This window comes from Nicotiana tomentosiformis, chromosome 6, assembly GCF_000390325.3.
Source record: "Nicotiana tomentosiformis chromosome 6, ASM39032v3, whole genome shotgun sequence".
Lineage (NCBI taxonomy): Eukaryota > Viridiplantae > Streptophyta > Magnoliopsida > Solanales > Solanaceae > Nicotiana > Nicotiana tomentosiformis.
In genome coordinates this window covers 134,346,300-134,360,977 of record NC_090817.1, presented here as the reverse complement: position 1 = coordinate 134,360,977, position 14,678 = coordinate 134,346,300, and the positions used below count along the sequence as shown (strand labels likewise).

Genomic DNA, 14,678 nt, shown 5'->3' with positions numbered 1-14,678 from the left:
TGTGTGAAAAAGGAATTACTTAGAGTTCCAGAAAAGTTATGTATTAGTTCAATTCTCATAATTCAGGTTTTCAAAGCCAAGAGATATATAAGCAACGGGAGGTTTTTTTCTTCTTACCGTTGCACTTCTCTGGAAGTATACTTGTTCTCTGACCAGAAACAGTTTAACAGTCCAGCAACACCTTCTTGATGCTGGAACATATCAAAAAAAAAAAAATCACAGTCCAGCAAGAGGGCTAAGATCATCTTCATTCCAACCTTTAATTCATTTTCACAAGTTATTTTGTTACTTGCCTATCAGTTTTCTTTTTACCCCATCCGCTCAACCTACCACTGCCACCTTTACTTCTCCATATGATTCGGTAAATCCTCCAATTCAGGATATGTTTTGAACTTGTTACTAAGACTAGCTCCCTGTTCAGATTCTCTGACTACACAAACCGCATTGAATAAAGGAGTGATGATGCACCTTTGAGAGGTAAATACATGGAGACAAAAACCAATTATGTGATTAAGGAAATAGTAGGCTGAAACATAACAACAAAAACAACAGCTAACTCAGTTAGTCCCACTACACTTTTCTGTCACTGGTCAATTCTATAGCATAAGAAATACAATGTTAATACTAAGTGAGTTTAGTCTAACATAACCTGTGAGACCTGAAATTTCCCAATTTTTAGTGAGAAAGAAAAAGAATAACACAATCAAGAACTTAAACTGAAGTCATACAATACCTTTTAGGAAATGGACAAATACGGAATCTGGAATATCATAAAGTCAGTATCTACTCCCTCCGGTCAACTTTAATCGATTTTTTGGCCTTTTTCTTGTGGTCCATAATATTTGATTTTTTCAGATATCAAAAAAGAATTAAACTTTGTTTCCCAAGATGCCCTTGGAGTAAAGAGTCTTGGAGTATCTAGTATATTTCCAATGAAGATATTAAAGAGATAGTAAAGGTTAAAATGGTCAATTTCATTGTTAATTACTATTAAAAGATAAATTCCTTAAATGTGTGAAAACAACGAAAAAGTCAATTAAAGTGGACCGAAGGGAGTAAGTTATTACACCGTTACCAGTTAGTAGTAAGATAGGCTTGCATCTCATTGAAGTATCCAACAAGCCTATTCCTGTCACTAACTAGGAAAACCAGAGGTTGGATGCTTTAGTTTATCGGTACAAAGCTGTCTTCAATTCCTTTTGTCATGCAATATACTACAGCGGACATGCTCATCACATGCATACTTTACACAATTCCCACAATTTATTAGCAAACCGAAAGATCAGTTACATGGTGCTTCTAACAATCAAGAAGAACAAAGAAGTTAATAAATTCAAACGGCAAGTCAAGTCAAACTGAGGTATCCCAGCTTCTATAACGCTATTGTGCAGTGTGAGTTATGAGACAAAGGCTCAAATAATGAAGTCCTTTGGTGTAATTAAAAAAGTAAGAGGATAGCACAAAAGTCAACCATAGACAAATGAACTTCAATTCCGAAGTAAAAAATTTATAAGCTCAATTAAGCTACTGAAAAAAATGTAATGTTAATGTTGAGGTTCCAATCAATTTTGATGTTGAAGATACATACACATTCAGCTCTTTCACCATTAACTTTCATCTTTCAGCTGAAATACTAGGCTACACATTTATTCCTGCAAAACTGTTCTAAATTTGCTCACTGACTGTAAATTACAGGAGAATGCAGATACCCAGAGGGAATTAAGCTAATGATACAACAGGGCAACCAACAGGGGAATTCTTTTTTCAAGCCCCTTTCAGTGGTTGCTAACGAACAGGGTGCCTCTGGCCAAAATTAAGGCCCTGCAGCAGGTCAAACAAAGATTCCCGGCTCTTGTCCCTATCATCTTGAACGAGACAAAGTTTGACCTCAACAGCTGTTTACTGGATCAAAAGGCCGTAAAGAAAACTGTAGTGCAGTGACTGCACCAAACTTGGAAAGAACTGTGCCCGCTGATCCAGTAGGACTGGTACAAGCTTGACCTGAAGACATCAAAGTGCACATGTCTTATTCCTCAACTGCATGTGTACACACTTTCTCCAGCAGCAGTGGCCAGTCTTCGCCAAGTTGCCGCGGATTCAGCTCCATTGCAACCCTAAAATCTTGCAATGATACAAGGTTATCGGGAGCATGTTCACCCACAACTTCTAACAATCTACCACTATTTGTCTGAAAATGATGACCTGGTCTTAGACCATTAACGAGCTTCATATAGGTCTGCTGCTTCTTGGTGCTGTTTGTTGTAGGTTCGTGCCCTGACCTAGCTCCCACAAGTTGAAGACAAGATTTGATTAAACCTTTTAAGTAAGAATCTAAACCATTGTTCAACAGATTGGCACAATCCATGGCCACCCCATCAAGGCCCTGTTCTGCAGCAATCTGCTCCATGCGTTCCCTCAGAGTTACACTGTCCAACAAAGCACCAAAACTAGAAGAGCTAACACATCTACTACTTGTTGCCAAAGGTAATGGTCTATGCGCTCCACCTACACTAACAGGGCAAAACGGAACCCCAAGGGGAGCTTGGAGTTGACTCCTAGCATGCATCTCTTTCCCATCATCTCTAGGCTGGCCTATTTTGTTTTGTAAAGATACTGAATTTTCCAATGATCTCTTTATAGCAGAAAATTTTGCAGTTTCTCGACAGAACGCCTGCCTTTCATCATCTGTTTGCTGCATGATTGCTTGATGATGCTGCATAGACCCCTTGACATTAGATGGATGCAAATCCCCATTTTCCTTAATAACATCGAAGTCACTTGATTCCATCAACGTTGATTGTTGAACAGTAAAATTAGTCTTTCCATTTGGTCCAAGCACACTACGACGATCCCCAGCCCTACGATCACGTAATCCTGTCCTAGCCTTCCGAGGAGATAATGGCAACACATCACCATTGGACAAACTCGGTTGACCTGACGCCTGGTTCGAGGAGACATGCACTCCATTTTGGTCATATTCATCATCTACAGGCTCTTTACTGCCAACCGCTTCACCATGCTTCACAATACCGCCTTCATTAATTGGTGGAGGAACCTTTGCACTGCAGGCATTTCTCAGAATAGAACTAATGAACTGATTGTGCAATGGAATGTTTTCTCTCCCAAAGATCCTAACACAAAGCTTATTGAACTCAACCTTGCTTATCTTCAAGTTCAATAGCCTATTTAAGTAATAAAAGTACTGTTTTGACCCCTCTGGTCCAAGTTTCTTCACTATCTGAGCTTTCAATTCAGAAAGATTAATCCGCGAATGCTGGTTTGGCGGTTGCATCTCCGTCAATACATAAATGTCCACCAAAAAAAAAGCAAAAAATTTGAACTTTCCACTGCTCAAAACACACAGAAGCCACAGTAAGAACCCAATTCACCACTAAATTAGGGTTTTGCCATAATTCCAAAAACCCATAAAACAAACAAGATTAAATCCCGCTAGCACCAATCCCAGCATTGCTGAATCAAAACCCATCTCAAAACTCAAACTTTTAACAGTTTAAAGATAAGAGGGATTGAGTTCCAAACCAGAGATCCAAATTCTCAACTAACTCTCCCTCCAAAAATCCCAATCCCATAAATTTTTAAATTCCAAGTCCAAGAAACCTCCAATCCAATAACCAAAATCAAAACTTTAACTCAGTGAAACCCTCCACTTCCAGCAAATTACAAATACCTACCTCCCTGTAACTCTCAAGTAAACCCTTAGCTTTATTCCCAATTCAATTAAGTTCAAATTTCCAATAATTCAACTAAAACAGACCCAAAATACCACCTTTTGCTAAAATTCAAACCCTGAAGTTCCCCACTTGGACTTCAAATTTATTTCTGCAGAAAATTGGGTTGAAAGAAGAAAGACTTAGCTAACAAGGTGTAAAGAAAAATTGGAGTTGATAAACAGAGAGAAGTAAGTAAATTGGCTAACCTTATTGAGGTTCTTGAAACTTATTCAAAATTCAGATTCAGAAAAAATAGAAATGCTTTTTACCACTCTTCTTCTTATTTGTTCCTTGGAACCCCCCATGTAGCTTCTTCTTCCATTGCTCTTACAACATTGTGTTTCGCATTTGGATTTTCGCTTTGTAGTTTTGAATCAGAAATTGGAAAAAAAAAACCCAAAACTCTCTTTATTTCTCTGATCGATATTACTCCCTCTTCTTCCTTTCTCTCTCTTCTTCTTTTCTTCCTTTCTTCCTTCTCTCTGAATCGGGGACTCTTTTTTCGTTTTGTGTCTGATTAGAAAAAGAGTGGTGTTTTTCTTTTCTTTTTTCTTTTTGTTTTGTTGTATTTTTTCCTAAATAGAAAATGGCCACATTTACTCCTCTACTTTGAAAATTATTTAAACTAGCGCGATTAATATTAATTAAATTAAATTATGATCGGACTTATTTAAACATATTAGATCGTATTCCTTTAATAAATTTTAATTTCATCTTATTTATCAATATGATATACCCAATAATAAAAAAAATTATCTGCACGCTTTCTTTTTGTAATATAATAGAAGAAATATATTTTATTAATGTTAAAATATTTTTTATTTTAAATTTTATTCTGTTGTTGTCAATAATATTATCTGAATTTTAATGACTAAAATTTCTATTAAATTAAAGGGACCTATATAGTTAATTAGTTATTTTTTGTTATGTATTTTTCTTTATTATATTATCCAATATTTAATATAATTGTATTGTTAATAGAAATTTTTATTAGCATATTACTTTGTTTAATATTTTTGTCTACTACTTTTTTTTGTAATATAATAGAAGATATATATTTTATTACTCTTAAAATATTATTTTTATTTTTATTTTATTCCAGTGTTCTCAATAATATGGTCTGAATTTTAATGAATAAAAACTATATTAAATTAAAGAGACTTGTATAGTCATTGAATAACTTTTTTGTTCTATATTTTTTTTATTATACTTATCCAATATTTAGTATTTTTACATTGGTAATAGAAATTTTTATTAGCATATTTAATATTTTTGTCTACTATACTTTCTTTTTGTAATATAATAGAAGATATATATTTTAGTACTCTTTAAATATTTTTTATTTTAAATTTTATCCTATTATTCTCAATAATATTATCTGAACTTTAATGAATAAAATCTCTATTAAATTAAAGAGACTTATATAATCATCGAATAACTTTTTTGTTTTGTATTTTTCTTTATTATATTATCCATATTTAGTATTATTTTATTGTTAATAGAAACTTTTATTAGCATATTACTTTATTTAAATTTTTGTATGCTACTTTATTTTAATAATATAATAGAAGATATATATTTTTATGATTTATATTTTATTCTATTATTCTCAATAATATTTTCTGAATAAATAAACTTTGTAGTTTTAAAAAGAAAAACAAAAATTATTAAGGAAAACAAATAAATTTTGAATTGGCATTATTTTTCATAATTTTAGTTTTTTAATTTAAAATAATTTAAAAACTACAACTTGAAACTACCCTCCAATTTGAATGGACAGTTGTTTTGTTAATTTTTATTTTTTTATTATAAAATATTTTATTTTATTATTTTATAAACATTTAAATACAAAAAATAATAACCAATAATTGATTATTAGCTAAATAACTAATTATTATCTACTTATGCCATATGACTTTTTTCTAGGCTACCACTTGGCTTAAGGAGAGCGCTTTTTCCTCTCATTTTAATAATATATAGATATATAGATTGTTCTCAATAATATTATCTGAATTTTAATGAATAAAATCTCTATTAAATTAAAGAGACTTATATAGTCATCGAATAACTTTTTTGTTTTGTATTTTTCTTTATTATATTATCCATATTTAGTATTATTTCATTGTTAATAGAAACTTTTATTAGCATATTACTTTATTTAAATTTTGTATGCTACTTTTTTTGTAATATAATAGAAGATATATATTTTATTACTCTCGAAATACTGTTTTTAATTTATTTTTATTCCAATATTTTTAATAATATTGTCTGAATTTTAATGAATAAAAGCTCTATTAAATTAAAGAGACTTGTATAGTCATTGAATAACTTTTTTGTTCTATATTTGTTTTATTATACTTATCCAATATTTAGTATTTTTACATTGGTAATAGAAATTTTTATCAGCATATTACTTTGTTTAATATTTTTATCTACTATACTTTCTTTTTGTAATATAATAGAAGATATATGTGATGACCCAAAATGTCATCTTTAAATTTAATAAGTAATTCTGTGTTCTAAGACTCTCGACTTGCGTGCACATTCTGTATAATTTTTCGAAAAGTTTTTATGTAAAAAATAGATTAAAATGTGAAATAAAGCTTTAAAACTCAATTGAGTTAACTTTGGTCAATATTTTGAGCAAACGGACTCGAATCAGTATTTTGACAGTTCCGGTAGGTCCGTATCGTGATTTGGGACTTGGACGTATGCCCGGAATCGAATTTCGAGTTACTAATGTTGAATTTATTGACACCGGGTCCGTATTTTAGTTTCGGAGCCCGGTATAGGTCCACTATAATATTTATGACTTGTCTGCCGAATTTGGTGAGAAACGAAGTTGATTTTGACGTGATTCGGACATCCGGTTGTAAAAATATAAGTTTTAAAGTTTTCTTAAAAAAAAAATTTGATTTGGTGTCTGATTCGTAGTTCTAGGTTAGTTTGACGATTTGATCACGCGAGCAAGTTCATATGATGTTTTAGGACTTGTGTGCATGTTTGGTTTGAAGCCTCGAGGGCTCGTGTGAGTTTCGGATGGGCTACAGGATGATTTCGGACTTAGGAAATTTGGTTTTCTGCACACTTCAGGCTTCTGGTGTGTTCTTCTTCGCGTTCGCAAAGGTACTCCCACGAACGCGAAGAGCAAATTGAGGATGGCACGTTTTGTGCTTCGCGTTCGCGACAGAGTGAACGCGTTCGCGAAGGCTTGAGGTGCAAAGCTTCGCGTTCGCGATCGAAGCCTCGCGTTCGCGAAGGAAAAGATGCTAACCAGGAAATTGCCTTCGCGTTTGCGAAAGGCATCTCGCGTTCGCGAAGGCCAAGTGTCATACCCCAAAATCCAACTAGTAGTGATGGCACCTAATCCAACACGCTAGGTAAGCCAACTTTCAATTATCCAATTTCAATAATAGTTATTAAAGCAATTTAAGTGAATAAAGATCTTAATCTTATACAATCCCCAAGAACTAGTAGTACAAATAATGAGCTTCTAAGAATAGAGTATACAAAGCGAAAATAAAATAAATACATAGTCTGTTTGAATAATACTTAAACAGAACTTTTATAAATATAAGGCTACTCTGAATAAGAGGCAGCTACAATAGGAACGCAGGTACATCTTCAAATCCCGCAACCATCGAGCACAGCAACAACAACAGCCAACATCTGCACGAAATATGGAGAAGTGTAGTATCAGTACAACCGACCCCATGTACTAGGTAAGTAACAAACCTAGCCGTAGGTTAAAAGTAGTGACGAGCTTCCACCAAGGTCGGGTCCAAAACCAATAGCCCAAAAAAATCCATAATAACATAAAGCAAAAAATACCAAAAGTAACTCAGGGATAAAATACTCAGCCAAATAATGATTTCAAAAATAGTAGTTCTTTCTTTCAAATACATCAGTGAAAACCCAAATAGTTTGCCGAAGTTTCCAATAATATGAATAGTTTGAAAATAATAAATTTCTCCAAAAATCTTTTCAATAATAAATAATATGTTTCATTTTCCTTCCGAATAACCCGTGTAAAACAAATGCATCACTATGCTCATCTGTCAAAATGTGTGAGAAATCATGAATGATGTGATGTTGTACATCATGAGGAAAAATACATCTTTATGCTTGTATGTCATGTGTGCTTGCCAATGCGATACAACTTAATGATAAAATCATAAACAGTCCCTCGGGCAGAACATCACGCATATACAGCCCCTCGGGCAAACCTTACAGTCACTCGTGCCACTCGAGCATACCTCACAATCACTCTTGCCACTCGAGCATACCTCACAATCACTCATGCCTCCCAGTCACTCAGCACTCGGCACTCGCACTCAGTAGGTATCTACGCTCACTGGGGGTGTGTACAGACTCCGGAGGGGCTCCTTCAGCCCAAGCGCTATATCAAGCCAAATTATGGCATAAATCACTCAGGCCCTCGGCCTATATCAAATATATTACGGCGTGCAGCCCGATCCCATAAATATCCTCACAAATCAGGCCCTCAGCCCCACTCAGTCATAAACCTCTCAAGCCGCTCGGGCATTTCAGTAAAAACAGGGCATTCGGCCCAAAACAACATTTATATGCATCAAAATAGAGTCATAAAAATGAGTTATGCAGTAAACACGTATAACCATGACTGAGTATAGATTTTCAATCGAAAACATTAAGAGGATAGTAAGAAAAGGCCCCTAAGGATCCAAATAGCACTGGCACAAGGCCCAAATCATGGCATTCCGCCCAATTTACAGAAACTCTTTCTAAAACATGTAAGTATTATATAGTTTCAACAAAATATGCAACTTCACAGTTGCTACGGGACTGACCAAGTCACAATCCCCAATAGTGCACGCCCACACGCCCGTTACCTAGCATGTGCGTCACTTCAAAATAGTAAAATGATACGAAATCCAGGATTTTATACCCTCAGGACTAGATTTTCAATCATTACTTACCTCGAACAAGCCAAATCCAATGCCGAGCAAGATAAACAATGATCCAGAAATCCCATTATGCGCGTATCAACTCCCGAATGGTTCGAATCTACCACAATTAATTTGATTCAGTCCACACAATTTATAAAAATTAATTCCATATCAAAATACTAATATTTTTCAAAAATCCGAAATTGCGCCCCAAAAATTACTCGTGGGGCCCACATTTTGAAATCCGACGAAACTAATAAAATACGACAATCCATCCAATTACAAGTTCAACCATACTAATTTCACTCAAATCCGACTCCAAATCGGTATTCAAACTTGAAAAATTCGTTTCGTGACATTATAGAAATTTTCTTCTATTTCTCTTGAAGATTCAATAATCTTACACCAAAAATGAAAATTAATTCATGGAATATAATCACAAAGGAGTTAAGAACACTTACCCCGAGTTGTATGGAAAATTTGCTCTCCAAAATCGCCCAACCCGAGCTCCAAAATCCGAAAAATGGGTGAAAATGTCAAACCCTCGAATTTAAGGTTCTGCCCCAGCGATTTCCGCATCTGCGAACAAGATTTGCGCACCTGTGCCTCCGTTTGTGCGAGCAAAATGTCGCATTTGCGGACTCCACTCATCTGCCCAGTTTTTGCTTCTGCGCGCATCCGTCCGCATCTGTGCTCATGCGGGTGCGGAATTTTCCTTCGCACCTGCGACCAATGCTTCACAGCCCTCTGCCCGCATCTGCGCTCCTTCTCGTGCAGGTGCGATTGCGCAACTGCGAAGATCTTTCCGCACTTGCGCGCCTTGCTTCAGCACACCCATGCTCGGCACTTACGAGCTCGCACCTGCGACCACTTTTCCGCAGGTGCGATTACACCAGAAGGCTTCGGTTCCAGCAGTCTTCCAAATTCAAAAATCAATTTGTTAACCATCTGAAACTCACCCGAGACCCCCAGGACCTCAACCAACTATATCAACAAGTCCCATAACATAACACGGACCTACTCGAGGCCTCAAATCATACCTAACAACGTCAAAAATATGAACTGCATACGGATTCAAGCCTAATAAATTTCCAAATTTTCAAATTCTACAAACGACGCCGAAACCTATCAAATCAAGTGTGATTGACCTCAAATTTTGCACACAAGTCACATTACACATTACGGACCTATTCAAATTTCCAGAATCAGATTTTGACCTCGATATCAAAAAGGCAACCCCCGGTCAAACTTCTCAAAAATTCATCTTTCGGCATTTCAAGCCTAATTCCACTACGGACCTCCAAATAATTTTTAGGACACACTCTTAAGTCCAAAATCACCATACGGAGCTATTGAAATCATCATAATTAAATTCCGAGGCCGTTTACACATAAGTTGACATCCGGTCACTATTTTAACTTAAGTTTTAAATCTTAGAACTAAGTGTTCCAATTCATTCCAAAACCTCACCGGACCCGAACCAATTGCCCCGGCAATTCACACAACAACTGTAAAGTAAAATTTGAGCAGTAAATGGGGAAACAGGGTTGTAATACTCAAAACGACCAGTTGGGTCGTTACATTCTGCCCCACTTAAACATACGTTCGTCCTCGAACGTGCCAAGAGTTGTTTCCAAGCCATCAAATCATTGTTCCATCTTACCACACACGTACCCGGGGGTGAAACCACGTCACCCTATTCCACATAGGCTTGACTACACAATACAACTGAAAATCATTAATTTAACCTTAGCCCATAAACCTTGGAGTTTAATTTCCAACCTTTAGAATTTCTTTTAAGATACAAATCTTACATTTACACACCGTATAAGTCTGAACAAGTTGCATCGAGCTATAACTATAACCCCAGATATAATCAACCAATATATTACATAACTCGCATGCTCGTAGCACCATTCCTGATCGCAGTGACTACTCCAAAACCAACCACATACTAGTATTAAACCCATATCGAACCAAACCTCATCCCAAAACCTCCGTACACTGTTGATGATAAAAGAAACACGCATAATCTCGTAACCCCTTTATCAGACCAACAAGCCATGGAGATCTCTCACCATAACCGGAACCATAATCACTTTCTGAGCCGACTTTCAATATTATACTCCCGAATATACCAAAATTAAACCTGATAGTACCCATTCCAGGTCCAATGACCTTATATTACTAAACATAACCGTTCCACAGACATACCACACCAATATAACTCGGAGCCACAACCTGTGCCATCCGTGCACCAATACGCAACATTCAAATGTACCTAGTCAAGGAAAATGACTCAAATGAGAGAACTGCCCGACCAGGTTAACAAGTACTGCCACAACGAAACGCTGAAAATTTATCATACATCGTAGAACCATTACCCAATTCTAACACGGGGTTCATATTATATACTCCGAGCCACCCTGCTCCAAATTAATAAAGACGGAGAGGCAAATGACAAAAATACCACATAAAACCTGAAAGGACATAACCATTACGCTATCGATAATGCAATACCCAAATACTCATCACACTCAAATTCCGCTATAAAGCTCTAATAGAACCGCACTATCTGTGCACATAACCAATGAATCACAACTCCTCGTAGCATAAAGGAGTAACTCACAGATCATTTGAGAACACGAATAAGTTCAACATCAACCAAATGACACATCCCTCAATAATAGCAATATGGAGCCAACCATTCCGGCTCGGTGTAAAATACACATCTTAATTAGGCCTACCTATGGACCCCCAAATCAACTCGGGTTACTCACAAATAGATAAAAATCCCTCCAAAAATCCATAATGACTGAATCATAACACATTTTATCATCTGGCTAGCTCCGGCCACAACTTCACAGTCCACAACCATGAAACAATCTACTCCTGGGAACTCCCAATCTCCAAATCCATAGAACATGCGAATCACCATATTTGATTCCACCTCCACCGCCCAAATGCGTAACACCTCTCTCATACACGATCATCCCACGAGAAATACTTTAAAAGTTCTTCCGTGCCACTTGAAAAAATTTGAATATCAACAGTTTATCAACCATGTGAGTACCGCAATACTAATTTATACATCCGTAAGTCAAAATACAATGCGCCTTCTGAAGTCCGCCCCTTTCTTATATAACACCAAGTAGTGATAGTATTCATCTAGTTATTTGAAACCGTCCATGTTGTCCAACATTCGTTACCTTCTTTTCAAGACTGTACTGCCACCTTGTACATGAAAATCTAGCTTTCGTACAACACATAACATCTATCTTGTCATCATGTGAAAAGCACAAGAATCTTATTATCAACTTTGAGTCACCAATAATTTACATACCATTTTAGATAGAAACCTTTCTCTTGCTTCTTTGCAGGAGGAAATCACAATACACAACACGTTCTCCACACCGGTAGAAACCATCAAGAATAATTTGGAATCCATTTGTACATAATCAAGCCCTTAAAACTAAATTCCTCTAACTCGACCAAGCCACGCAGGTCTCCAAGTCCAGGTGTATTGCCACAAAGCACCTGTAGAAAACCCTCACATCATAAGCACCCAAAGAACCGATCATATCCATTACCATACTGATCCAACCTACTACCCAGTTGTCCTATTTTCTCCGAGTCCCTTCCGAATTTGTCTTCAGATTGATACTTCTTCTTGCTAAAATACCATGATCTTTAACCATAACTCACCCTACAAACCTTAGCATAGAACCACAACGCCCTACGGCCCATAAGCAACTGTATTCTTCTTAAGCACCTTCAAAAATACCACAACTATAACACTCACTCTGAGAATATATTATGTGAAGTTGAAATTGTTCTTTTACCTTCCTTACACAAAAAATGTAGAATCCATAGTCATATAGAATTTTCGCAAGTCCAGGCACCATCAAACGCAAATCTCAGATTTTATCCATACATAAGTCCGGAAACATTCTCAATTGTTATATATAATTCTCAAACCCACTGGAACTTTCTCGGGAGTCACCCACTTTGCTCACATCTAATTGCACCGCCCAAATGGGCCAAAAGACACGTGCCCATTAGCACCACAACACTCAAAGAAGTAGCTCTACTTTAACACCACATATCAAATTCATACTCCGTGCGCACTACATCATTCACCAATAACAACTCACTCATCCCATGATTTTTCATATACTCATCTATGTAATATAATCCGTAACCAGGAATTTTCCTTATTCGAGTCATTTTCGAACTCCACCTCTGCAAGTCAACACTGATTCCCAAGTATACTTTAGACCCAAACAAAATTTGACACATACCCATGAATTGATTTGTCTATAGCAGGCTCCCTCACTTGGCTCAAAGTCATAGATTAAAACACTCCATAATCCACAATACCCATACCCTATTACTGTCATAATACCGTATTCAGTGCCACAAAATTCTTCTCAAGCTCATCCAATGCCAACCATAAAAATATCCCAAATTATCCGCTAAGATCGCAATCATTCTCTTGATACTCAGGTCAAATTTCTCAGCCAAATTCGAAATCAAATCTCCACACATATGCCCCACTGGCAGAAAAGAAACCCTCCACTCATATTACAAGGAACACGCCTACGTAGATTACTCTCCAGGAGATAGCCTACCTCCCTAGCCTCAAATTGGCATCTTGTTATATCTTTTAGCAGCCACAATTTCTACGCAATCACTAAATCTTTCTGAGTCCAAACTCGTTAATTGGACCTGAGAGTTTAATTTGTCCCATAATTTAAACACGTGAAAGATCTTTCAAAACATTCACACTCGAGATTGTATGTCATATCAAATCAAAAATCAAGCATCCAATGGCCTTCCCTTTACATATGAAAGAAACACTTCTCGTTATGTTCAAATCATATTAACACATCCCGCGGTCACATCATACCCATCATACCGCCATTTCATCGCTCATTGGGCTACAAATTTCACTGTAGGGCCATCACCGGACATATGAGTCCAATTGTACAAATTACAACTGAAGCTACCGAGCTTAAGCTGCGATCTAAAGCTGGCCTCAAGTCCCCAGACCTGCCCATCACCAAAATATAGAATACTCCTCTCGAACTTCGTTCATGGAACCACAAGCAGGCGATGCACAACTGATACTGAGCACTCATGTGCGCATACGAATACGTGGAAGGAATTCAAAGAGTTTATGTCTCAAGCTGAATCAATCTCGTACGATAAGGAAAGAAAAATGGGAAGTATATATCCTAAATGCCTTATATCCTCTCGAAGATAAATATGGACGTCATCATACCGATCCGTAAGACTCTACTAGACACTGGCTCATGACTTGTAGAACCTATGAACCTAGAGCTCTGATACCACCTTGTCACAACCCAAAATCCAACTAGTTGTGATGGCACCTAACCCAACCCGCTAGGTAAGACAACTTTCAATTATCTAATTCTAATAATAGTTATTAAAGCAATTTAAGTGAATAAAGATCTTAATCTTATACAATCCCCAAGAACTAGTAGTACAAATCATGAGCTTCTAAGAATAGAGTATACAAAGCGAAAATAAAATAAATACATAGCCTGTTTGAATAATACTTAAACAGAGCTTTTATAAATCTAAGGCTACCCAGAATAAGAGGCAGCTACAACAGGAATGCAGGTACATCTTCAAATCCCACAACCATCGAGCACAGCAACAAGAGCAGCCAATATCTGCACGAAATGTGCAGAAGTGTAGTATCAGTAACACCGACCCTATGTGCTGAGTAAGTAACAAATCTAGCCGTAGGTTGAAAGTAGTGACTAGCTTCCACCAAGGTCTGGCCCAAAACCAATAGTCCATAACAATCCAAAACAACATAAAGCAAATAATACCAGAAGTAACTCAGGAATAAAATACTCAGCCAAATAATGATTTCAAAAATAGTAGTTCTTTCTTTCAAATACATCAGTGAAAACCCAAATCGTTTGATGAAGTTGCCAATAATATGAATAGTTTGAAAACAATAAATTTCTCTAAAAATCTTTTCAAT

General features: G+C 36.4%; 1 protein-coding gene across 1 annotated transcript; it reads right to left on the bottom strand.

Annotated features, from left to right (window-relative positions):
* Positions 1-1,486: 1,486 nt before the first annotated feature.
* LOC104116123 (uncharacterized) lies at positions 1,487-4,246 on the bottom strand. Its single transcript, XM_009626917.4, has 2 exons — positions 3,938-4,246; positions 1,487-3,840 (listed from the first exon to the last, which is right to left on the bottom strand). The coding sequence occupies exon 2, from the start codon at positions 3,290-3,292 to the stop codon at positions 2,027-2,029; it is 1,266 nt and encodes a 421-aa protein (XP_009625212.1). The 5' UTR covers positions 3,293-3,840; positions 3,938-4,246; the 3' UTR covers positions 1,487-2,026.
* Positions 4,247-14,678: the final 10,432 nt, after the last annotated feature.